The 24,591-nt window shown below is 42.1% G+C and overlaps 2 protein-coding genes across 8 annotated transcripts in view; both read right to left on the reverse strand.

Annotated features, from left to right (window-relative positions):
* Positions 1-3,607, reverse strand: part of slc25a21 (solute carrier family 25 member 21) — a 129,261-nt gene extending 125,654 nt beyond the window's left edge. For 5 of the 7 annotated variants that reach the window (XM_020608008.1, XM_020608007.1, XM_020608011.1 and 2 more), the window contains exons 1-2: positions 3,478-3,607; positions 3,244-3,379 (exon numbers count right to left, since the gene is read on the reverse strand). In XM_020608008.1, coding sequence (XP_020463664.1) covers positions 3,244-3,313 — 70 coding nt within the window. In that variant the 5' untranslated portion in view covers positions 3,314-3,379; positions 3,478-3,607. Of the gene's footprint in view, positions 1-2,299; positions 2,356-3,243; positions 3,380-3,477 lie in introns of those variants that run through there. The other 2 variants (XM_020608013.1, XM_020608014.1) reach the window with 2 other exon arrangements.
* A 616-nt stretch (positions 3,608-4,223) lies between these two features.
* Positions 4,224-24,591, reverse strand: part of plekhh1 (pleckstrin homology domain containing, family H (with MyTH4 domain) member 1) — a 181,879-nt gene continuing 161,511 nt past the window's right edge. Inside the window, exons 5-32 of the mRNA XM_020607996.1 lie at positions 22,723-22,785; positions 21,200-21,349; positions 21,018-21,101; positions 20,575-20,656; positions 19,781-19,963; positions 18,703-19,457; positions 18,077-18,155; positions 16,499-16,590; positions 16,240-16,387; positions 15,539-15,675; positions 15,238-15,348; positions 14,908-14,994; positions 14,349-14,507; positions 12,908-12,985; positions 12,478-12,657; positions 12,258-12,369; positions 11,702-11,814; positions 10,561-10,737; positions 10,324-10,421; positions 10,019-10,196; positions 9,391-9,546; positions 8,852-8,949; positions 8,571-8,712; positions 8,265-8,407; positions 7,891-8,020; positions 7,532-7,615; positions 6,758-6,904; positions 4,224-5,642 (exon numbers count right to left, since the gene is read on the reverse strand). Coding sequence (XP_020463652.1) covers positions 5,490-5,642; positions 6,758-6,904; positions 7,532-7,615; positions 7,891-8,020; positions 8,265-8,407; positions 8,571-8,712; positions 8,852-8,949; positions 9,391-9,546; positions 10,019-10,196; positions 10,324-10,421; positions 10,561-10,737; positions 11,702-11,814; positions 12,258-12,369; positions 12,478-12,657; positions 12,908-12,985; positions 14,349-14,507; positions 14,908-14,994; positions 15,238-15,348; positions 15,539-15,675; positions 16,240-16,387; positions 16,499-16,590; positions 18,077-18,155; positions 18,703-19,457; positions 19,781-19,963; positions 20,575-20,656; positions 21,018-21,101; positions 21,200-21,349; positions 22,723-22,785 — 4,119 coding nt within the window. The 3' untranslated portion in view covers positions 4,224-5,489. The remainder of the gene's footprint in view (positions 5,643-6,757; positions 6,905-7,531; positions 7,616-7,890; positions 8,021-8,264; positions 8,408-8,570; positions 8,713-8,851; positions 8,950-9,390; positions 9,547-10,018; positions 10,197-10,323; positions 10,422-10,560; positions 10,738-11,701; positions 11,815-12,257; positions 12,370-12,477; positions 12,658-12,907; positions 12,986-14,348; positions 14,508-14,907; positions 14,995-15,237; positions 15,349-15,538; positions 15,676-16,239; positions 16,388-16,498; positions 16,591-18,076; positions 18,156-18,702; positions 19,458-19,780; positions 19,964-20,574; positions 20,657-21,017; positions 21,102-21,199; positions 21,350-22,722; positions 22,786-24,591) is intronic.

The raw sequence follows: 24,591 nt of genomic DNA on the forward strand, positions 1-24,591 counted from the left end.
CTCCTAAACAAAACATCACCTGAGACATCCCCAAGCACTCCATAATTAGCTCACTGTTTGTGAGAACAGCATTAAGATGGTCATTATCCTTGCCGCTGTGTAATTCACAACTGAGCTGCCAAACCCTGGGTCTAAAAGTTAGATTTTCAGCCCATTATCTCTTATTTCTGCCTCCTGCTCATGCACGAACAACTGTAAAGGCCCAGAACACGCTGCTTATTGTCAACCACCACTGGTCCCTTCTCAAGAAGAGCTTTGTAAGTGAGCAAACTGTTGGAGAGAATGAGGTAAAAATTGGACATTTAGAGCCACGGGGCAGCAACCATTTGGCTGTAAAACATCTGGAACATAATTCAAAAACTGTCTGCTTAGAAATGTTTTACACTGTATGACTTGTTGGGAGTCGTAAATATATTACACCACTAACCAAAAGCATGAAAGACAAACTGACACTTTAGTACTGGGGTCATAAACGTTTCTACTGGCTGTATACTAGTGGTTCTATCAGTGACCACATGAACTGCAGCAACAATAACATGCTGTATGAAGCAGCCCTTGAACCAAGGACGACAAAAGATGCAGTGCTGTCACAACTGTCACAACAGCATTAAGAGGCTTTTAGAAGACAAACTAGAAGAAACCGTTACCAGAATGATTTTGTAGGTTTATTACAAAATATAAATTCAAAGGGCTTTCACTGAGCAGCAGCACTTCTTCTCAGCCCTTTCTTGTATCACATTCACTCCACAAATTAACACACAACCACAATCCTGAACCGTTGGTCAGTTTATCTTAGGACTGGGATAAAATTTCACAGTAGCCATTTTTGAAGGGTAAATTATTTGCTATGACTACCAGTGCAAAAGCTCAAACCAGTGACCTCCCAGCACCTGCAGAACCTATGACAACAGCAGTCTTCAACAAGCTACGTGTCCAAAATGCCTATGTGCCCTATATCCAACAAGCAAAATGAACACTCCTGCATTTTAGAAATATAGACTTAAAGTTTATTTTGTTCAATGTGTTCGTATGTTGCAAGGAGGACAGGAGTTTTACATAAAGGAGAATTTACTAGTTGTGTTCACATGCAATCAACACCCTTGTACAGTTGGCAGTGCATGGTTAATACACTGAAACCAAGTTTTTATATGGGATGGACACAAGGTAAACATAACAATAAAACACAAGATAAAATAATGCACCCACACATATTTTCAGTACACTGCCTACACCTCACTCTGCAGGTAATTTACCTGTGCATTACAACATGTGTGACATGCTGATATTTAAAATGAGACAAGTGAATTGTGGCAAAATCCTTTTCTCGCTTGGTATTGTGTACTGAGTCATCATTTGTCTTAAGATTATGGTAGTAATGCAGACTACACTGGGGGAACACACTCAGCTGGCAGTTTATTACAAACTAATAAATCCTCCTTTCATGAAGGTGATAATGTTCAGGTTATGTTGAACCAGTTTTACAGAGATGCAGATTTAATTTTGTGACCATTATGTAGGCTGCAGTTTGTGTTGCTGTTGAACTGGTTTATGTTAAACTGACAGGCAATGCTAGCAAAGACTTGAAAGAAACATCTCTCTGTATGACAAGGTAAAGTTCAACAGCACAACAAGCTGTCCGACAAAACGACCATACACTTGAATCAATACCACTTTAAAACAACTTTATCACGTTCATGAAGGGTTTATTGGAGGAGCAAAGGTTAACAGAATAAAGCAGACCAAGAGGGTTCACTTCTGTCCACTTCCTGTTTAGGCACAGTGTGTTTTCTGCCTGGAGTCAGTCTCCATCTAGACAGGTGTTAAAAAAAAAAAAAGCCACATTTTTTTACATTTCATTTAAGAGAGGGGTTTACAACTGGAGTCCCTGTATGAGGAGCTGCCTATAACTGCTACATGTGTACATTTGGGGAAATGAAGCCCGACGAATTCGTTATTAACTTACTCTTTGCTGCATAATTGGTTGAGTGTGGATACTCGAACCGAAACCGAATGGAACCCGGGTAACCGCGGGCTCAGGGGGGTTGGACAGAAGTTTAGAAATAATGTTGGGTTCGGACACCATATGCTATAAGCTATAGAACAAAAGTCGTCTTCAGACACCACACTGTTTGCTTGTTTGCACTATTGCGGCTTACACAAATGTTTATCTAAATTCATTAGTTAGAAAGTTTTTTTTTAACATATACACCCGAAGGCTTGTCAGTAAAACCAATATATCAAAAATAACGTCAAAAAACATTTAGCTGGCGTATTAAGGTTAAGCTAGCACAACTATTACCTTTGCCAATTATTACTTTTCAGTCTGTCACAAAAGTCGCTGGAGGAAGAATATTGAAAATACAAACTCACCAAATGATAGAAAAGCCTTTGACGGCGTATGAGACAATTGAAATTAAAACAAAATTAATCCCAGGTGAGTTTTACGTCAGCAGCTCAGGTCCAAACCATATGGCGGCAGTTTCTTTTTCTCTGACTGATCTGAGTGCTACTGTGTGCTCAGTGCTGCCACCGGTGGCCGACAGCAATATTACAACAACACCAACGCCCTAGTGAATATATTAGAACCCCTAACCCTCTGTGCCTTACACCCTCCATGTACGCTACAGGTAAACTTCTTCTGCTTCTTTTTCTTATGGCGTTTATTGACGGCTTGCAAGCCATCTTAAGGTGCATTACCGCCACCTGCTGGGCTGGAGTGTGGAACACAGGTAAATACGCACTCCATCCATCCATCATCTATGCCGCTTATTCTTGAACAGAGTCGGGGGAGCTGTAGCCTATCCCAGCTGACACTGGGTGAGAGGCGGGGTACAGCCCTGGACAGGTCAAATATACACTCAGTTGTGTGAATAGACACAGTTATCTGACGCGTTCAAAAACACAAACCATACAGAGACAGCTGGGTCCATGTTCAGAAGCGACCCCGTATGTGAGAGGGGTGAGTACTATCTTGGTAACATATGTATAATCTTTGGTTAGGTGAGCCAAAGACCTTCCGCGGTAGACAATTTATTCTGGTGCAATTAGCTACGCATGTCCGATTATAACCACAAACATTTTTTCCCGGTTTGAGGGACAGGCACTGGGAAGGCGCCACGTTGTGGGGGTAACTGGTTAACCCATTTGGTTACACACATTTAGCAGCATGCATGCTCTGAAAACTGTTGCGTGGTCTAACTTAGTCTTTAGAAACAGCTGCAGTGAAACAGCTGTTGGACTTACCCGCGGATCCACCGGCAATGATCTGATGAGAGGCCTCCCGGATCATGCTCCGCGGCTTTTTGGTTGTCATTTTACGGCGAGCAGTAGCTGGCAGCTTCTGAATCTTCGTGAACGGCTAGTAGATGGCTAATCGATGCTAAAACAAAATGAGACGGGCTGTTAGAAGCTTCCTGCGTTTAGCTCGCTGTAAATGGGGCTCTCATGTGGCAGTGCAACCTCATGCTGCCGACCAACCTGTCTGCTTCCTGCTATGTGCAATCGGTTGTATCTTTTACCACAGTCGGCTCAGTTTTCTTCGGGAAGCTGGAGCAGCAGCGACATATCTCCGAGTGCTAACAGACTAAATTAGGCTAGGCTAATGTGCAATGAATTAACGTAGCCCCCCCCCTCCCTCCCTCCCCCCCTCTGATCTGGCCACATTTAATGCTGAACTCATGCTTTTGAGTAAATAGAAGAAGCCTAACGTGATGTGTGTCACTGAATGTGTTAGACATTGACTGTATGTCTTCTTTTGACAGCATGCTTTTGATATGAGTTTAGCTACATTAGAATAAGGGTTACTGCAGGGTTGGAAAGTGCTGTGTTAACAGTGAAACATGAATTTAAAAAAATAAAATGTGTTGCATATAAATGAAATAACTGTAAAGTAGCTGAAATGAGCACCGCCATGACCAGCTGCTTATGTGTTAAAGCTTCAGTAACTGTATTCCTGTAACATGATAATATAGGGGCAGTTCTGCCTAATGTCTACGTTTACTTATATTACTTCTGTATTTTGAATGCTGGATTTTTGCTTGTAACAGAATCACCTACTCTGTTGCTGATGAATGAAAGTCTATTCTGGAATATGCAATTAAAATAAGGAAAAGAAGAGATAAAACAATAAATGAAGCAATCTAACAAGACTGTACCATATTTCTTTTACTACACACACATACAGGCGACATCATAAAGACTTTTGTAACTCATTTTAATACAGTTTCAGCAAACAAAACATACCTTAAATTACTCTGCTACATAAAGAAAACTGTACTTCTAGGTGACAGTTGTGAAAAACATCTTTTAAGCAAAAGCTAAAAAATCATGGAAAAAAATAAATAACTCATAAGGACACGAGCAAGACAGTGGTTTGATCCAAAACAGTTCAAGTCATTAAGATATTTTGGTAGCACTTTGTTTTTAATTGTCCTCTCGTCTTTGTTAGGCAGCTGGTTATTAAAAGACCCGACTTACTCATTAGGGAATCATGAGAAATGAACAGAAAAACAGCTAAAATTTCACAGATGCATTAAACATACTGTAAAGTATATCACAGTTTTATACCTTTTCTATCCCATTGTCTTATTGCTTGCCAGTAATGTTACATTAATAGGACACTGACCTTTTCACTAAAAACATTAAATTTGACCTTAATTACTTTGGGAATAAGGAGCCCTACCTCCTGTTTTATAACAAAAAAACCCAATTGTATTAAGGTAGTGATTAAGTGATTAGTCAATGAACACAAAATGAACTAGTGATCTATCGAGGTATTAAAGAAATGCCAAAACTTCACTGGGCCCACCAATTCAATCATGAAAATTTAAAGCTGCATTAACTAGGTTTAGCACAAATTCAAATAAATTAAGTGTTTTCACCCTGGTGTATTAACCCCCCCCAGCCCATGCTGCCATCTTCAGGCCTCATGTTTACAGACGAGAAGAGGAGAGGATACTGCCTGAGCTTGTTTTGACTCTCACTTCGTCCTTAAGCCTCAAAAATAAGAGGCAAGGATGTTTTATTACTATTGTATTCAGACGTTTTATGCACCAAAGGATTGATAGATTAAATGAAAACATAATGATCAGATTGATAAAGGTAAGTGTTACTTGCGGCCCTACATTACAGTAATATTAGATATGTATTATACTAAATAAAAACACAAAAACCTATGGATCTGTGGCATCGCAGATCATATTGGTTCTTGTTACACAGTACCTCAGAGGATTTGAGCCACATGCCAGGCAGTAATGATTGAGAACATGATCTTACATCTAATTTAAGCAGAGTTGAAACACTCTTTTGTTGTACACACAGACGTTCAAGACTGAACTTAGTGTTTCTAAATTTAAATCTTCAGAAGACACTTAAAAAATATCCTCCTAGTATCTGTTCTGTAAGGATATAACAGTCCAGATGGATGTGGACTAAAGGTGACTGCTGTCATCAAACTTCCCAACAGTCTTTGTTGTTCTTATTTGCACAGTTCACAGTAGTGTGGGGCCCTTGGTGGTGTAGTTCATCAAGGGGAAGTGGCTGCCTTCCATGTCCCAGTGGCTGAGGGGCTGGTGTGAGGCCGACGGCTGGCTGGGGTTCCAGTGGTTAATGTAGCTGGCCATGAGCAGAGTCAGCTCCAGTATCTGAAAGGAGGAAACAAACAGGGTAGACCAGAGCTGGCTTTAACACTGTGTTTCATAACACTGTGGGGAGCTGGAGACCCGGTGTAGCTTTACCTACAGTAGTAACAGGACTCTGTGTTAAAGCACCACAGAAACAACCTGTTTTCTCCACTAGCTCTCAGCTGTGCCCAAACAGGTGAATATGGATAAGTCAGGGGTCCGGTCCCTCTCTTATCTTCACAGCTCCCTCACAGCACTTCAACACCGTGAACACGTGTCCATCCCTTTCCTTTACACATCAGCTGCTGATGCTCTACCCCCACAGATAAAATCAGAGGCTCATCAACACCACCTGACCTGTGTGGTGGAATCTCTGAATAAACGATTCAACACAGAATCTCCAAGAGAGTGGAGAGTTAAGTTTGTCGTGCAGTCTCATGCTTCTCTATCATAGCCAATCAGAACTTTCCATATAGCTGAGCTTGACACAAACCTGATAAGAAGAAGAAACAGAAGTGCAATCAGTCAAGTGTGAGAAAACCACGGACATCTCTCCCCACTGTTGTTTCATGCTTCATACCTTTTTCATAGAATTGGTATAAGTTTTACAATACTGCAGTGGTGGAAAGTAACTAAATAGGTCTACTCAAGTACTGTACCTAAGTTCAATTTTCAGGTAGTTTTCTGCTACTTCCTGTTTGGACTCCACTACATCCATCCACCCATTATCTATACCGCTTATTCCTGAATGGGGGAGTGGGGGGTGGAGTGGACTGGAGTCTATTTCAGCTGACTTTGAGCCCTGGGTTGGCCAGGGCTCGAACCGGGAACCTGCTTGCTGTGAGGCGACAGCGCTAACCACTACGTTGCTAATATTGCAAATATTGTACTTTTTATTGCACTTCATATATTTTCAATTGTTTCTAATTAGTTCAACTAATCCACAGTTATCCTACATCCTTTGCAGAACTATTGCACTGAGGAACAATTATCCCCCTGGTTGGTAACCACTGCTTTAGATCATCTAACAAATGGCAGGTGACAAGCTCACATGTGGGGCCAAACAGAAAACCTGACTGAGCTTTTGAACACCCACAAACCACCCACGCCGAGGAGCTGTGCTGAGACACACATACCTTTGGTTTAGCCATTGCAAAGACCAGCTTCTCCACGCTCTTCTTCCCAACTCCCAGCTCCTTCTGCTGGCTCGTCACCACCATAAAATCGTCACGGCAACCGCCAAAGGTAATCACAGACTGGTAGGGGTATGTGACCAGCATGTGCTGAAAAATGAAAGTAGTGTGACACGTGCGGTGAAACGGATATAAACAAGGAGCATGTTCAGATATTATTGCTGATCCCAGAATAGAGCTTGGAATTCATTTGGGAAATCATTTTGGTTTCTGCTTTTTTGAGGGGGAAATTGAGTGTGGAGAAGCATAACATCATTTCCAGGGACTTATTGGAATTTTCTCTTTGTTTTTTTTTTTCCTCTGACTTACTGGGAGCACACGAGCAAAAACAGCCTGCCAGGCCTAGAATGAGATGGATCAACATTGGCTGCTGAAAATTACAGAGCTCACTTCAACCTCTTTTACATGGTGGAACTGCTGTCTGTCAGGGGCTGGGATGTCAAACTGGAGGCTTTATTTTCCTGTGGATTTCTGGTGTTTGAAACACCACAAAATAAAAATTATCCCAGACCAGCGGGGCAGTAAAACTTAAAGCTGTGGCATATCCAGCTGAGCTCTGCAGTTGTTAAAAGGAGTCATTCAAACTGAAGTAAATGTTAAAAAGAAGCAATGTTTTAAATTATACGGTTCAAATAAATGTTACATCATATTCGTTTTCCATGTTTTATACAACAACTCAGAACAGAGATGGTTCATAGTAAGCATTTTGAAATTCACCATTGTGTAGTCCAGTACACACAGTCCATCCTCACTGATTGCCAGCCACACCTGGCTCTGCTCAACAGGAGAAGGGGGGACAGGCTGCGGACAGGAGAAACAAAGAAAGGTCATGTTACGGGTGTAATCCAAACTAGTAAACATTACAGCCTCTTCACTGGGTCTTCCTCCAAGTGTGAAACTGGTCGGGCCTGTGCTTACAAGCAGGATGGATGGCTACATCAGGGTTCAAGACAAATCAAACGTGTACTTTTACTTCTGATAAAAGAAGCAAATCCTGTTTTTACTAAGTAGAGGATTATCACAAAAGGCACAACATTAAACAAGGAGCGAAGCAAACTGTGTAAACATTTTTGTACCTTGGCACTGAAGAGTTTGGCTCCAAATAGGGGCCATTTCCGAGCCACAGTTAGGTATATTCTCACACACTCAGATGCAGTGCAGCCACGTAGCATAGACCACTTGGTGGCCAGACACTCGGTAAGACCTCTGCAAGAGGAAAAGAGACGCTGGTTAAATCTGTAGCAAATTCACAATATTAAGCTCCTACTGGTTTGGTCTGGAAGGAACAAAGTCATAGAGCAGTGTTTGGCAAAGTGCCATTATAGTGTTTGTCAGACGTGTTGCAAAATACTGTTAATGCATCAGTATGAGAACATCACGTTCTCCAGTTCAAGGTAAAAAATGGGAACTGATGTATTTATCTGAGCAGCAGCAGTTGTGTTTGTTTTACCTAAGCTGCTCTGGGCTGCAGTCCTGTTTGTAACGTTTAGGGTAGAATCGCTCCAAGGCCTGCAGGAGAATCAGCTGAGATTTAGGCTGAAGAGAGCCTGTAGGAGAAGAGGCAGCTGGTCGCTCCAAATCACCATGTTCAACCTAGATCGAAGAACCCAAAGAAGTCTTAGAAACATCAATTTAATTAATAAACTACGGCATTGTTAATGACAATACAAGGCTTGTGTAATTCAAAACACAAATCTTTTTAGATCAGTAACTTTCATTTCAATTTATATTGCATCTTGACCTCAGCTTTACAAACCTGTGCCATCAGAGCAGCCACCTCAAGTGCTAGTTCTTTGTTGACAGGGAAGTGACCCTGCACCACTTCATCATTCACCTGGTACGCCAGCAGGAGGCGCTCTCGCTCGGTCTCTCCTTTCAACTGAGACCTGAAACAGAGTCTGTACATGCATAAGAAATGTGTTTTTCTGGTAATTGCTAGGATTGGGCACACTTCCTTTCAATTTGACAGTGGCAGAACACATATTACATAACAAAGATACAGTATGTGTGAGTGTGTGTGTGTGAGTGAAATCCTACCTGCTCTTGTACGTTAGTCGAACAATCCGTGTCCCCTCATTTTTCCCAGGATGTAACTCCTTTAAAGCCTGTTCCCATTTGGAAATGACATCACAGATCTGGCATAAGAGATACAATCAGTCTCAAGTTAAACATATGGAAGCTTTTATCTTATTTTTGGTTCCATCAGGAGGGGGCAAAGACTGATCTGTTCCCAACTGTATGAGCCAGACAGTTATAAATGTAGACCATTCACTACTGTCTTTGATGGGCTTCTGGAACGGTTTCAGCAACCATAATGAAAATGAAGTGGAAGAACTACAGTACTTTTATCTTGATTGAGTGGAATTAAATTACAAGGGAACATGGCTACATCTGAAAATCAAAAACTCACAAAAAGTTTGGACAGCTCTAATTTGTCAAATTTGTCCTGAACTACTCACTGCTGATCCTCTAAATTATTAGGTAACGTGAGACAAATGATTTGGCTGGATACACCACAGAAAGCAAATGACCTCAGTGCTGTGTGGAGTGTTTTATGCTCACAAACTCAGTCCTACCTTGGCAGATGGCTGCAGGCAGTGCTCCAGGTCCTTGCCAGATGGATCATCAGTGAAGAGGGCGAACCCAGATAGCTGAGGTTTCCTCATGCCAATCCTTTGGTTGAGTGTGTGGAGGAACTCTTCCACTGTGGTGGAGCCATCAAAACCCACCACCTACAGTACATGAGAAAACAAAAGACAAAGAGTGATGTTACTGTACAGCTGCAGAACAGGGACATATATACTGTATATAAAGAGAGACGATGTGTCACCACTTCCCTCCTCTATGCAAAAGTGAAGCCAAAGTATCATGAATACAGTCATCGTGGCATTACGCGACCAGAAAATGTGCAGTAGCGACTGAGTAGCTCAGTGACATATCAGACCATCAATCAAAGCTGTCAAATCATCTGAAATACCCCCCTTTTTATAGCATCAAATAACTTATTATGAACAAACTCACCAGAAAAATAACCACGTGTGAAGTGGCCTCTGGAAAAAATGTATTTGATTTGTACTTTGAGTTTTTAGTTTGGCTCATCTGCTTGTTAATAGACAAGATGAGGTCAATGATGCAGCTTTAGCAGAAACGTGTTTGAATCTGTCGAAGTGAGACATCTGCAAACAGGATGTAGCTATGTGTTACCTGATAGGTGTTGTTCATGAAGTGAACTGGGATGCTGAATGGCAGCGAATGGTGGTAGGGGTTCCTCAGCAGGATGGAGATAATCTCCATGCGTGAAGGTTTGGCCTCTCGCTCTCCGTTCTGCAGTGTTCGCTCCACTGACCTCTGACAGTACACGGCATACTGCCCCACCTCACTCCTGTGTGGAAAAAATGAGACATATAGATGAGAACAATACCAAAAAAAACTTCCTAAAGCAGGCTGTAGTTACTTTTGACCATATTTTAATCAAATCAGGGGTCAGCAGCATGTGTGAGGGAGCTCACCTTGGATCAGCGTTGCGTTGCAGGTACTGTCTCAGGTACCAGAGGAAATGTTGTTGAGGAAGGAACAGAGCAACACACAGAGACAACAGCTGCCAGCACTACAGAAAGCGATGGAAGAGAGAGACATACATTAACTTCCTCATTAATAACAGGACCACTGAAAACTACTACTACTGTATTTTGCAAATAAAACTCTCAACATGTTTCTGTTGTGCCTTTAGCATGCACCAGGCTGACCTGTGTGAGGGAGTAATTGTGCAGCGTCCGGCAGTTGGTCTGTTTGATAAGCTGACAGTACATTTCATTCTGCAGCTCTGGATGGGTCAGGCACACTTGCAAAGCATTCTGGGCCAGTGAGGTGTGGTAATCGACAGATGGAGACTCAAGCAGCACATTGATGAAGAGCTGACAGGACTGCAGAGGAGGAGAGTCTGATATTTAATCCCACTGAACTACCAGCAGGTGGAGGCACGCACACACATGCAAAACTCCAAACATAGTAGTAGCTGTACATTTTCACTGGATGAATAGCAAAATAAATAGAACACTGGCTGATGCCGATATTCAGGTCAGATATAAAACAACAAAAATATCACAGCATGAGGGAAGAAATGTGAATATCATTATTTTGTTCTGTTTCACTGTGATGACTGGAGACAAAGAACCAATTTAACAGATCATCATCAGTCTTGTCAGATTCATTAATGCTTCAAAGACATGAAGTAGAGCATAGAAAGCGTGTCACCTCCATTCATCCTGTTGCTTTGTGTGTGTTTGAGACTGTTTTTAAGGCTGGCTGGTCAAAGAGAGAGCCAGTCCATTCAGCTATCAATCCTACTGCAGAGGATGAGGCTGTGAAGAGCGAGTCAGGCAGGGTGAGGGGGAGAGGAAAAAGACCTGCCATCTTCCTACAAGGTCCCCAATCCCAATTTCTCCTCCCCCATCTCGTGGCATTCACATCCATTGCTGTCACTCTCTGAAGGCCCTCACCTCCCGTGTCTCCTCTTATAAAGGGGGCTCCTTTCACACCAAACCAGAGGAATGCTTAGCCTCAATCAGAGCAGATAATCAAGGCCATTATCTCTCTTCCACATGTTTAATGAGCTGGGCCCCTTGTCCTTGAGGCTTTGATCCAGTTTAAAGGCAGGAAGAAAGAGAAGAGGAACACATAGCCAGATATAAAGAGGGGGATATGATTGGAACAAAATGGAGTCAGATGGGTGATGCCTTGAACAGGACTGGGAGGGAGGCAGACAAAGAGAGAGACGGATTCAGAGAAAGGGATGAAAGGAAGAGGAAAATCAAAAGTAAGTAGGATGAACCAAAAGAAACAGAAGAGACAGCGAGAGAAACAGGGGTGAGAGGTGGAGAGACCGACCTTGAAAAGCTTGAGAGCTTCTGTCTGCAGAGCTTCAGAGGGCAGAGTGGTGAGAGGCGAGCGCAGACCCTCTTTACAGAAGCTCAAAGCCTCGCTCCTCCACAAGGCAGATTCTGGGCAAAGGGGAAACACACACGCAAACACATGCACACACAGACAAAGATATTAAGTTTCAAAACTGTAATGACCCAACAGCTGACAAAAACTCACACAGTGTTCCAGTCGTAAACAGTCTGCAATGTGGATTAAGGCTTTAAGACACGGTGGAGCAAAATAACATGTAGCATGCTACTAAGGAAATTTTGATCCATTTGGTTTTCAAGCCTTAAGCTTTCCAGTCAGTGCATCTGGACTGTATGTGTTATTATTTCTCCAGTGTTGTCAACAAGGAATATGCCATCTTAAAAGGCTGTTCAGTTTTCTGTACATTTACTTGTAATAAATCTAAATTACTTTCTTAATTTTTTGTGTTATCTTAATTTTCCCTCATATCTTAAGCAGAAACTTTTTTTAAAAAATTGTGAAGTGTCTTTGCTGTAGGACATGGATTTCTCACCTGGGTCTCCTTCTACATCAAGGAGTTTACCAACGAGCTGTTCGTACTCGGTTCCCACCTTGAAGGCTGCGCTGCTGCCTGCTGCCACAGTCAGGTGATACAACCATGTGTCCTGTGGGGAATAAAGACTACTCATTAATATACAAGCAGAAAAGAATTTTAAAAAACAGTCTGAACCTATATCTGAAAATAAACAACAGTTCATCTTCTGTTCCAATACCTTCTCCTGCTTGGTGCCGATGAGCAGATACGTAGGGCTCTGGTCTTTGGGCTGGACCACTAAGGTGCAGTGGGAGGAGAGGAAACCTCGGCTACCTGCTTCATAGTCTTCATCTGAATCACAGGAGCGATCCACCTCCTGTACCTTTGCCTCCCTCATCTGCAGCTGACCCAGAGGCAACTGAAACACGTAAGATAAACATATGCTTAATAAAAGAAACACACTAAACTGACATGAGTACATACAAACAACAGTTAGACACACCTGGAGCATCATTTATTTGTCAAAGGCCTACTATTCTGTGCAGATTAGGACAGCCGATATGTAAATGCCAATGCTTTTTTGAGATCTCTTAATAATAGCTAACAAAAAACAACATTAAAAACACGTGAAGGCATGCTAAGAATAAGGAAAGCCTTGTCATGCAAACCTTGTCTTCTTTGTTACGATAATAGAAGACTTTTCCAACCAACGAACACCACACCAACTTCGAGTGTCCATGTTTGACCTGAAACAGAGAGCCAACGGTAGAAAAAGCACGAGAAAGGTTTCAGGACGATTTCCAACTCTATCTGAGTATTTGTCAGAACAGTAGTAATATGAGACTATATATTTTGAGGTCTTTGAAACTCAGACTAAAGAGTTTAACTTCTACATCTGACCAACAGATGTCCCTGGAGTTGACTAGCAGTGTGGGAGTGCAAATTATCCAACAGCAACTTCTGCGACTTCAATAATAATTTAAAAATTCAAACAGGGCTTTTTTGTTTGTTTCTAGAGCAAAGAGATTCCAGACATGCATGATAACTACAAGTCGCATTCTGAAACTGACCATTTTCAGAGTTTTACAAATACAAATGGAGCAACGATGTCACTGGAAGATGCCTTCAACACAAAACCAGCTGTGCATCCCTCAAATGGGAGTCACCAGGGTTAACTGTGCTGAGAGGCTGTCTGAACTGTGATCACATCATAACCAGCAGATCAAAGGTGACTCGCAGGAAGCGGACTGGGGGATGGTGAGGTTGCTTAAGGCTGTCAGTCAGCTGTCAGAGACCCGTCACACAAACCTGTCAGATGTGACGTGTCTGAACGTTACCAGCAGGCAGGCCTCAGCTCAGGAAAGGCAGGGAGGGGGAAAGGGGAAGGAGCTCCGTACAGTAGCATTCCAGCAGTTCTGGTCTTGAAGTGATGTCCTAACGTGAAGTTGGTTTTCAAGGATCTGCCTTAAGAGTGCTCTGCCAAATTCCCCAACCAACACCCCCCCACCCAAGTGACAGACACCTCTGTATCTGTCCGGAAGAGGATGTTATGCTTGAAAGGGAGTTATTTCTGGCATCCTCTTCAGGGAGAAAGCCAGGTAAACCTACACCTCTTACGGCTATGCAATGGGAATAGGGACCAGAAATGGAGATGAAAAACAATGATATATCAGCTCAAAGCTACCTCAGTTTAGCAAATACAAAACCAATACATACAGAGATAAAGTCTGAATTTGTATGGCATGTACAAGAGTACTTCTTTGTAAGGTGCAGTGACTTCCTGGAATTTCCACTGTGTGCCTGGTAAGACATAACTCAGCACATACCCATCTTAAATGTGCAAATTGTAGTTTTCACACTTTATACAGTACATAATTGAATTAGATGGATCATCTCATGTTTAAAATGCTAAGTGTTTCCACTTATTTCTGGTCTTTCTGCTAAGGTAAAATAAGCTAACCATCTCCTTGATATATTGGGCTTACAGACATGAGTCAGTCTTCTTATCCAACTATTGGCAAGAAAGCTAACAGACGTATTCCCCAAAATGTCCAACTATGACTTTAAGATTTGAAGATTATTAACATAACGTTACTTCTGGCCTCTGACCTTTGTGAGCCAGCCTGTCACGGTGGGCTTAGCGGTGGTCTCCATGGTAACCTGGCTGCTGGCCTGGACTTTGAGTATGTTCTGCAGAACCCTGATCCACTCCTCCAGGATGTTGGGTGAATCAGCGGTCAGATAGAGGGTCTTCTTCTCTGTAATCAACTGATTAGACAAAAGGCAGAAATATGAGAAAAATGCTAAGCCAAGCCGACTGAGATAGCATCATGTTGGAGGAGATCAGAATCAGTTTTCGAGGAGCCAGAAAAACATTCCAGTCCTATGGTATACCTGATGTCATCTTAAGCTGCTTCTCTGGTATGCAGCAGTAAAGCTCTACTGTGATGCAGCGCTATAAGAGTGCTGTGTCTGTAGCTACATGTATGCTCTCACAACTGTTTTTCTATTTAATTTTATTTTCTAACTTTCAAATCTATTAAAAAAAAAGAGCTGCCATTTGTAACTGGTCATAGTGTGCAGTGTGAATCATAGTATTTTAATATCTTTCAGTGTTTTTATGACATGCTGAGGCACTATTAGGATTACAAAAACGTTTTCCACTTACTTGAAATGTCTGTGCACCTTCTCCACGTACTATACAGCAGGTTGAGTTGAGCTCAATGTGACCCTGAGGTTTCCTGATCACATCACTCTGAAAACACACACAGACACACAAAAAAAAACTTCATTTCTGTCCAAAGCTATACAAAAAAATCTAATCAGAAACTTTGCAGCTGTAATGATCATAAATGTAGTCTGTAGTGTGACGATGTGGGAATATGGTACGTGTGCCTTTAGCTACAGCCAACCCGCACCAAAAACACACAACATTTAGCAATATTTGTGCAATGCGTAAAGGAAGCAGGCAGGCAGGCTCACAGTGAGAAACACTCACAGGAGATTTGTAGTAGAGAATCTCTCCATTTCTCAGTATGAACCAGCGACGTTTCCAGGCTTTCACCTGACTGCCCATCTTCAGCAGGTACCCAGACTTCTCCAACATCTCCTGCAGACACAAACAACACAGGGAAATATTTAACACATCTCACTATGTGTAGTGTCTACATTTCACAAAAAAAAGGCACAATACTATATCAGACCACATCCTACAGACTTGGCATTTTGTCTGTAGAAATATGTGGATTTAAACTGGTTGATTATTTTCAGTCATACAGCCCAAAGAGGACTTCACTCACAGGCCCAGTGCTTTCACAGGAGTAGGAGGAGGTTCGCTGGACTTTGTGTTCTGGTTCAGAATAATCACAGTCCAGGGAGTAGGCGTCAGGAGGAATGGCATAGTCACTCTCTGAGCTGATAGAGGACATGGACACACCTGGGAAGACAGAAAATCAAACACAAAAAGTAACATCAAGAAATGCAGAAAAAGAGATTCAGTGTTGAATATTGAATGTAGCCACTGACTGTTGTACTTTGCTTTCCCTTTAACTGCATCATCTACTTCTTCTTCTTCAGTTAATGGTCTCCAATGTATCCTCATACTTTCTACAGCACCATATATCATTCTGGACTCTCTTGTTGCTGCGTAAAATCTTTGCATAAACAGCAAACACTGATTCAAAATGATGAAAAATTTACCTCCAGAAAACCATCTTGTTCTCCAGTTTTCCCCTTGGCATAGTTTTACTGTGTGAACATGTTCCAGGATGAATGTTTTTCTTTAAAGACATTTTTACTTTGGTAAAATCTGGTTAGTTATGTTTATGTGTTTGAATACAATGAAGAAATGCTCCTTATTTGCATCTGACTCGATCCAAATTTCATGATTTCTTTAAATTTACATTAAAGCAAGGCAGTTTTTTCAGATCCCTGAGATGATGCCAGTTTAGAGGCGTATGGTTTTCACTATTCTGTATGCAATGTAACCTGCAGTTCGCACCTCTCTTGGCAGCACGTGGGCTCCCAGGGACGCTGCTCTTCCTGTCCGGACTCAGGATGGACGTCCGCAGACTGGCCAGAGAGCTGCTGTCATCCTCGGAACCAGAGTCATCATCAGGCAGAGGTACACTGCTGATTTGAGTGGCTTTCTAAAACAAACAAGTGAAAGAGTCTGGTAACGTAAAACACCACCTAATCGAAGCTACATCAAAAGTAAAACACTGACCAAGCAACTTAGTAATAAAGAACATTTCACTTACCCCTTTCAGTGTTGTGTAAACTGGCACATTAATATTCTTATAGGTCAGCTGGGTGAACGGACCTGCCGTTGTATACTGGGGTAAGTTAAACCCTGCAACACACAGATGCAAACATTAAATATCTCCGACTCAATGCCAGTCAGTCAGAACTGATGAAGCCTCTTGGATGAGAGGTGAAACGTCTTTGACCTAAAAACCTAGTCCAGTTGATTTTTCAGCTTACGATGACCTGGATGACTGAGAATCTGCATGGACATTTCATTGATGTGGAATTTTTAAAGAGATCAATCCTTCTTGTGGAAATATAATTATCATCCTAAATCTTAATATAGAGCAGGACATGTGAAACCTAAAGTTGAATCCACTTTAATTTCACTCAAACAACGCTATAGCTGCTAAGTAACTGCTGGTGAAAAACCTCTTCCATTTATGTTGCAGGAGATGATTAAGTAACTGCTGGTGAAAAACCATGCTCTTTGGATAAAACAAAGTATTCCTCTTCCATTTATGTTGCAGGAGATGAAAATGTTCCAACAGCAGATGCACCTTAGAGGGAGCTGAATAAGATGAGCAAGCTATGACTTAATCCACAACAACCATTTGGCAGTCAACTACATGTACCTGGCAGTCAGGAAATTCAATAGTCAGAGAGCTGTCAAACCTCACTGTCTGCATCCTGGCAAAATGGATGATGTCAGGACAGAAAACAGCAGTAATTACACCCTGATCACATCCTTTCATCACTGCTGATTAAAAAGCAGCCTCTCCCTCTGCTCCTCTAAACCTCCCTTCTCCTCTGCTCTTCCTTAAAAAAAAAAAAAGAGAGGGAAGTCAGGGTCTGAGTAGTAAAGGCTAAAAACCATTATAAAGCCTCATCCGGTTCTTTCAAACCAGGAACTCAGAGGGACGACTCAGACCACTTGAGTATATAAAAAATATATCCGTGCTGGTTTATTCAAAAAGTCACAGGCAAGAATCCACACTTCCAGTCCAGAGATCTTCCAAACCCCCAGCCTGCCAAAGTTTAGCCAAAACATGAGGCAAAGTCAAGGTGCGTGACTGTTGTTTTCGTGGTGTGTATCTAAACAATTGGACATAACCTTACACATTAAGACAAATATTAAGACTAGCATTACAGTTGACACTAACAGCAGTTTTCCTGTATCCTTGACGTGCCTGCAGGCTGAATAGTTAACAGCCCAAGCTAGTCACCCTGTCTGCACTAAACATTCATAGACAACAGATCTCTAATCCATACCTATCTAACTAAGAAATAACCTAACAATTGCCTCCTGAAGAGGAGCCCACACCTGCACAGGTGTGTGGAGCCTCAAGCCACAGGAAGTGATATTAAAGGCAGCAATGACAGATCCAAACCAATAACAAGTTACTTCACAGTTCTGGCTCATGTATCACACCACCCAAGCTCATGACACACATTCAGATGCAGGAGCACACACACACACACACACAGGGTCAGACACAGTTTTACACATGAGAATCTGCTTTTTCTCCATCTTCCTCAGTTCACTGTTGCCAGTACAACTAGTTTGTTACTTCCAGTTGGGGGGGGCTCACCTCGTCCAGGGCCTCTGGCTCCAGGATTGGCCTCTGACACTCTCATTCCTGACTTAGCCACAGCGTAGATCCGACTCTCCTGCAGAGATCAGCACAGCCAGGAATATTCCTCTTCACTTACACTTTCATTACTATATTAAAAACACTTTTAGAAAGTACAACATTTTGTCATCAAGACATCTGACAAATAAATCTTTAAAGGAACAGTTTGACATTTTTAAAAGTATGATTATTTGCTTTCCTGCTGCGAGTCAGATGAAACGGTCAATCCCACTCTCTTGGCTGTATGAGAGTGTTCAATTTACTGAGTTTTAGAGGTGCTGGTGGGGGGATTATGTTCATTTTGGACAGAGTGAGGACAGCTGTGTTTATCTGTCATGCTGAGCTGCTTGTGGTAGTATCACATTTACCGTACGCGGAGCGGTGCTGATCTACACATTGACACCTCTGCTAAAGGCAAATAAATGTATTTCCAAAAAAATCAAGCTATTCCTTTAATTTTTAATGGTTTTTATGAGTCCTGAGCTTTGGGCAGTAACTGAAACAATAACGGGTCTAATTAAATTGCTTATGTTTACAGATTAGATTTTAACAGCATAAAATAAAACAACCACCATCTCTCATACCCATGAAGGGAAGCGGTGTAAAGGAGGAGTTGGTGGCTTAAGAACTTCTGGATCCAACTGCTCCAGCTCCTCTTTGAGCCCTACAAAGGAAACCCCATTCTGGGATAAGTCCTCTGCTCCCGGGCCCTCCACCACCCCGTCCATGCTGTCAGAAAGCCCATCATCAATGTCTGTTTCTTCCACCACCTGTGAGAAGGGCGAGGTGGTCGTGCAAGTGCTCTTGAGGGTGGAGGAGTTGGAGGACGGCGTCATGATGTCTATGTTAACGCTGAGGTTGTGAAGTCTGTCCAGACTGGGCTGTGGCTGACTGTAGTGCTTCTTGACCAGCTGGATGCTGTCTCTGGGGGTGAGTGGAGTTCGTACTTTGGGTAATGTCATGCTGATTCCCGACTGGTGAACCAGAAGCTCGAGAGGATTGGGAAAGGGGTTCTTGGTGGAGGGGGAGCGTGACAGCAGCGGGCTTTTGGGTGTTATTCTGATGAGTGAGTCTGGGAAGCTTGGCCTATGGGCCATCTCGTAAGCAGAGGACGAAGATGAAGAGGATGACGATGAGTGAAGGCACTGAGAGCGGAACCTGTTGTTGAGCTCATCAGAAGAGTTGTCTCTATCTGAGCACCCCACTGGGAGCTCTGGTCCGCTGATGGAAGCAGGGCTGCCGGGACCCTCCCTGCTCCGACCCTGAGAGACAGCATCATGGGCTGCAAGATCTCCAGGGCAAATCTCTTTACTGACCTGTTCAGGAGGCCTTTTCACATCTGAGAGTGGACAGATTAATAACACTTGAGAAAGCCTACATACATACTACCTACTACTGCTATTCTTAAATAAAAAGGTAAAATGTGGAAAATAATAAAATAACTGCAAAAATTACTAGCCACCATAACAAATTCCACTATAATCAAGACTGAACAGAACAAGGTTTTGGAAATAATGGCTGCAGATTGGATTTTGGTAAACCTACCATCCTGTCCAACATTACAGGTTCTGTTCCCATCATGATCAACTCGGCTTAAATTAAACAACATTACTTCAGAAGCTTGCACCCATTATGAGACCATAAGAATTGAGGGTAGCACACCTGTTAGCAAGATCTTTGCATTTGAGGTGGCCCCACGAAGACCTGTCTGTCTCCAGCTGTCATCTTGGGCAGGTGGTGTGCCGGGGCAGCTGGGAGGAAATAGCGGGCTGCTGGGCACCAGGTGGGTATCCATTAGAGGGGAGGTGGCAGAGGATCCTGAGGATACAGGTTTGTCTAAGAGAGCTGGAGGAGAAAGACAACAAGTCAGTCTCTTTGTCAGTGGAGCTTGCACCCATTCCCCACACATCTACACGTTAAGCAGAATACTGTCAGCAGTACTGTCATAGCTTTGCAGATCTCAGTGACTAAGCGATTCTAGTGGAACTCACGTGGTTTGGTGTAGTTAGACTACCACTAACTAACATATTTAAAAGTATTAAATCATAAATTCATTATTTTACACTGATCAGCCATAACATTATGACCACTGACAGGTGAAGTGAATAACACTGATTATCTCGTTACAGTAGCACCTGTCAGTGTGTGGGGTATATTAGGCAGCAAGATTCAGTTCCAAAGTTGTGTTGGAAGCAGAAAAACAGGGAAACGTAAGGATTAGAGCGACTGTCAAGTACCAGACCGTGATGGCTGACAACCGAGTCCGAGCATCTCCCAGACTGCAGGTCTTGTTGGGTGTTCCCAGTCTGCAATGGTTAGTACCTACCACTGATGATGAGGTTGACCTACTCATCCTTTTCAGAAGATTCCAGCATCTCTGTAGGAAATGCTTCCTGCCTTTGTATGGCAGCATGTTAGTATAGTGCTGTGTCCTAAGCACCTGCAGCAGTACTCACATTGCAGTTTGTCCTGCAGCAGCATTATTTGCTCTGTCTGCTTCAGGTTGGTAATTTTCAGCTGCTGGTTCTCTTGCTCCATCTGCAACAATTCACATATACAGTGCCTTAAAACATATTTAGCAGCCATATACAGCTGTTACAGTGAAAACAATTCCATAATGCGATTCTGAAGTAATATGTTTTAACCTGATGTTAAAGCTGATATTATTATTTGAAATTTCAAGTGAATAACTGTTTAAGATGTATAGGTTTCGTCATTCAGCCCTTAAAAATTCTATCTTTGACTGTGGATAAAACTTAAGTGTAAAAAAAGCTGCAGATAATGCACTTGAAATTATAAGCATCTCTTGTTTCCACAGATAATGTCACTCAGCAGGATGAGGGTTTCCCCAGATGCTCTGCCTTCAGTCTGGGGTGTATCTATACATGACTGAGCTCACCTCTCTAAGCTTAAAGGTGACCCAGTCTTTAATCTTGGCAGCCTTCTCCTCAATCATTTTTGCCTCCTGGGCTCTGATTAAGATCTAGAGGGAAGGAAAAGAAGGTTTGTGGATTATTTCAAACTAGATTTCATGAACATAAATGGACATTCATATTCTTTATCTGACGGATCCATCCATACCTGTTTTTCCAGCTGCATCTCTAAACTCTTTATCACCACATCCTTTTCTTGAACCTGATCAGTCAGGTCATGATACTGTCTGTGCAGCAAGCTCTCTGAATCACTGGTTTGTATGTTTGCAGACTTGAGCTTTTCTTCCATGACATGAATCTGAAATGCATAATTAGAGGAGTGAACGCACAAGCACAGTCAAACCACAGTTTAGATTTGATTCATTTAGTTTTGATGGGCACCAGACAAAGTCAAGAAGGAAGCGCAGAGGATATATATTGTGGAAACTGTGATGAGAAGAAATAAAAAGCTTTCTAAGCCTTCAGGTATTTCTGGTTTTTAAAGAAAGGGCACATTAAATTACCACCTTTCAGAAAATACCTGGATAAGTTAGTAATGACAACAAATCCGTGATTAAACCCAACAGCAACAGGGGTTACGTGTGATATGTACGAGGTAAATATCTCTTTTTAGGCCCCATCAAAGGTTGAGTCCTAATTAGTGGTTGGGACTCAAAAAAAGGCACAAAAAATTAGCCATAAGATGAGAGGAAATTTAACCCTACTATCTAAACCAATTTATTTGGGAGTAACACCTGACAGGGAATGACACCTGAAGTGTAATAACACTTCCTCCACTACTATATTGTGTAAGAGCACAAACACAGTAGGTTTGGTAGGTCAATGTTGAACCAGGATGTTCACTCTTGTTTTTTAATTAGCAGTGATGGAACATAATTAATGTTTTTACATGTGGGTGCCTGTTTTCAGTGGTGAAAAGTAACAATGTACATTTACTCAAGTACTGTACTTAAGTACAGTTTGAAGTATCTGTACTTTAGTTTAGTGTTTTTATTTTCTGTTACTTCATGCTTTGACTAAACTACATTTTAGAGGCAAATCTTGTACTTTTTACTCCACTATATTTATTTGATAACTTTACTTGCTTTTCTGAATCAGGGGGTATAAGGCTTTATTGATCCCTGATGGGAGATTCATAAACTGCTCAGCAGTTGACTACTTCAAACTGCATATAAGGTAGTTAACATTAGTTCCACCTTTACCAGCTTCAACATTAAATGTGACGCACATAATAATGTGTCAGTAATGATAATCCGATTATATTATATACGGTAATGTTAAACATGCCATTCTTCATACTTTTAGTACTTTAAGTATGTTTTGATGCTAATACTTTAGTACATTTACTTAAGTAAAGTTTTGAATAAAGGACTTTTACTTGTAACAGAGTATTTCTACACTGTTGTATTGTTACTTTTACTTAGGTAAACAATCTAAGGACTTCTTCCACCACTGCAAATTAGTTTGCTAACCTGGAAAGTTGTTTACAGCTGCATGGCTGCCTCACTAATTGTGTTCCCTGTACTGTTGGGATATTTTTCAGCAGTGACAGATCCCGAATCCCAGCAGAAATGATGCCTATAACTACGCAAATCCCAAGCTGCAACAAAGTCTAATTATCCTTTAATATTTTACAAGCTGTGGACAGAAGAATGGAACCTTCCTCACTACCTGTTTTTCAGCACTTTCAGCTCGCCTGTCAGCCTCCATCACCCTCTGCTCCAGCTCCTGCATCTGTCACAGAGACAAAAGAGGTTACCATGGTCTGGACATAATAGACGCTGCTGGAGTTATGGATAGTCATGGGAAAATCCTGAGCTCTCTGTCACTTCTCATAGTTAGAGTTGGATTCCCACTGCTCAATACTACAGGTTCTGACAAGACACATCCTGTAACCTACTACAAACTCTGCTTACACACACACACACACACACCTACAGATGCATACAGACAATCACAATCCTATATAATCACTATTGCCATAAAGAAGACATTTAAAAAAAATTGAGTGGGAAACAGACTAAACATTTCTAATCAAGAAAATCTTGTGTGTAAAATTAAGGGCATTATAAATTCAGCCTGAAGGAAGGAAGATTAAACATCAGTCAAATCAGAAACAGAGAGAAGCAGCAGTTTCTAAGATAGTCACTTATGAAATCAAATAATTTACTGTTTTACAGGGAGCATTATTTTAAGCAAGAGGGCACACGCATAGTGCTGGTCAAACAACAGTGTGATAGAAGAACGCTAGTGTGTGTGCCCAAGCTTGCGTCACCTCTTGTCCAATCATGCATACTCATGCTTTCAAAGGCAAACACTGTCCACCCTGCAAGTATCCTCTCTCAGCAAGTCACACTCATGCACAAACGCGGGTGCATGCGCAAAAATACCCTGAAGCGCTTGCGCACACACACCAGTTCAACACTGAACGGCCTTTCTTCTTCAGTTCAGTGACCCAGTTGAAAGGAAACAAACATACTAATGGATTCACTCTGCTTGAGAGATGCATATGAATACCTCCTGTCATCTTTGTTCCCCTTTCTTTGTCTTTCTTTCAGCCTTCTTGTCAGCTCCATAAAGGCCTCCTGATTCCTAGAATCCACGACTCACAACATTTGAATGCTTCCTCATAGCCGGATTAACACTCACTAAAGCCAGAGTGCATCTGCAGAGGAAAGCATGGCCGGAGGTTGATGGTTAGTGGTTGGATGACTCCTCACCTCATGGTCAAAACCCTCAGTCATGAGTCAAAGTTTTTACAGGGCTTGAGCCAGAGAAGTGAAAACAGCATTTGTTGTCCACTGAAGCAACCCTAACCCTAAAAATAGGATCAACAAGCAAGTACTTTAGGTACAGTGAGGAACAGAAGTATTTGAACACCCTGCGATTTTGCAAGTTCTCCCACTTAGAAATCATGGAGGGGTCTGAAATTCACATTGTTGGTGCATTCCCACTCTGAGAGACAGAATTTAAAAAAAAATTTCAGGAAATCACATTGTATGATTTTTAAAGAATTTATTTGTCTTGCACTGCTGAACATAAGTATTTGAACACCTGAGAAATAGCAAGAATTCTGGCTCTCAAAGACCTGTTACTGTGCCTTGAAGAAGTCCACCTCTACTCTACTCATTAATCTAAATTGGTAGCACCTGTCTGAGCTCTTTAAAGACACTTGTCCACCCCACAGTCAGTCAGATGCCAACTACTACCATGGGCAAGACCAAAGAGCTGTCAAAAGACACCAGAGACAAAATTGTGGACCTCCACAAGGCTGGAAAGGGCTACGGGGCATTTGCCAAGCAGCTTGGTAAAAATAGATCAATTGTTGGAGCAATTGTTAGAAAATGGAAGAGGCTAAAGACGACTGTCAGTCTCCCTCGGACTCGGGCGCCATGCAAGATCTCACCTCGTGGGGTATCACTGATGATAAGAAAGGTGAGGAATCAGCCCAGAACTACAAGGGAGGAGCTGGTCAATGACATGAAGAGAGCTGGGACCACAGTTTCAAAGGTCACTGTCAGTAGAACACTACGCCGTCAT

The sequence above is a fragment of the Monopterus albus genome, unplaced genomic scaffold, assembly GCF_001952655.1.
Source record: "Monopterus albus unplaced genomic scaffold, M_albus_1.0 scaffold90.1, whole genome shotgun sequence".
NCBI classification, from domain to species: domain Eukaryota; kingdom Metazoa; phylum Chordata; class Actinopteri; order Synbranchiformes; family Synbranchidae; genus Monopterus; species Monopterus albus.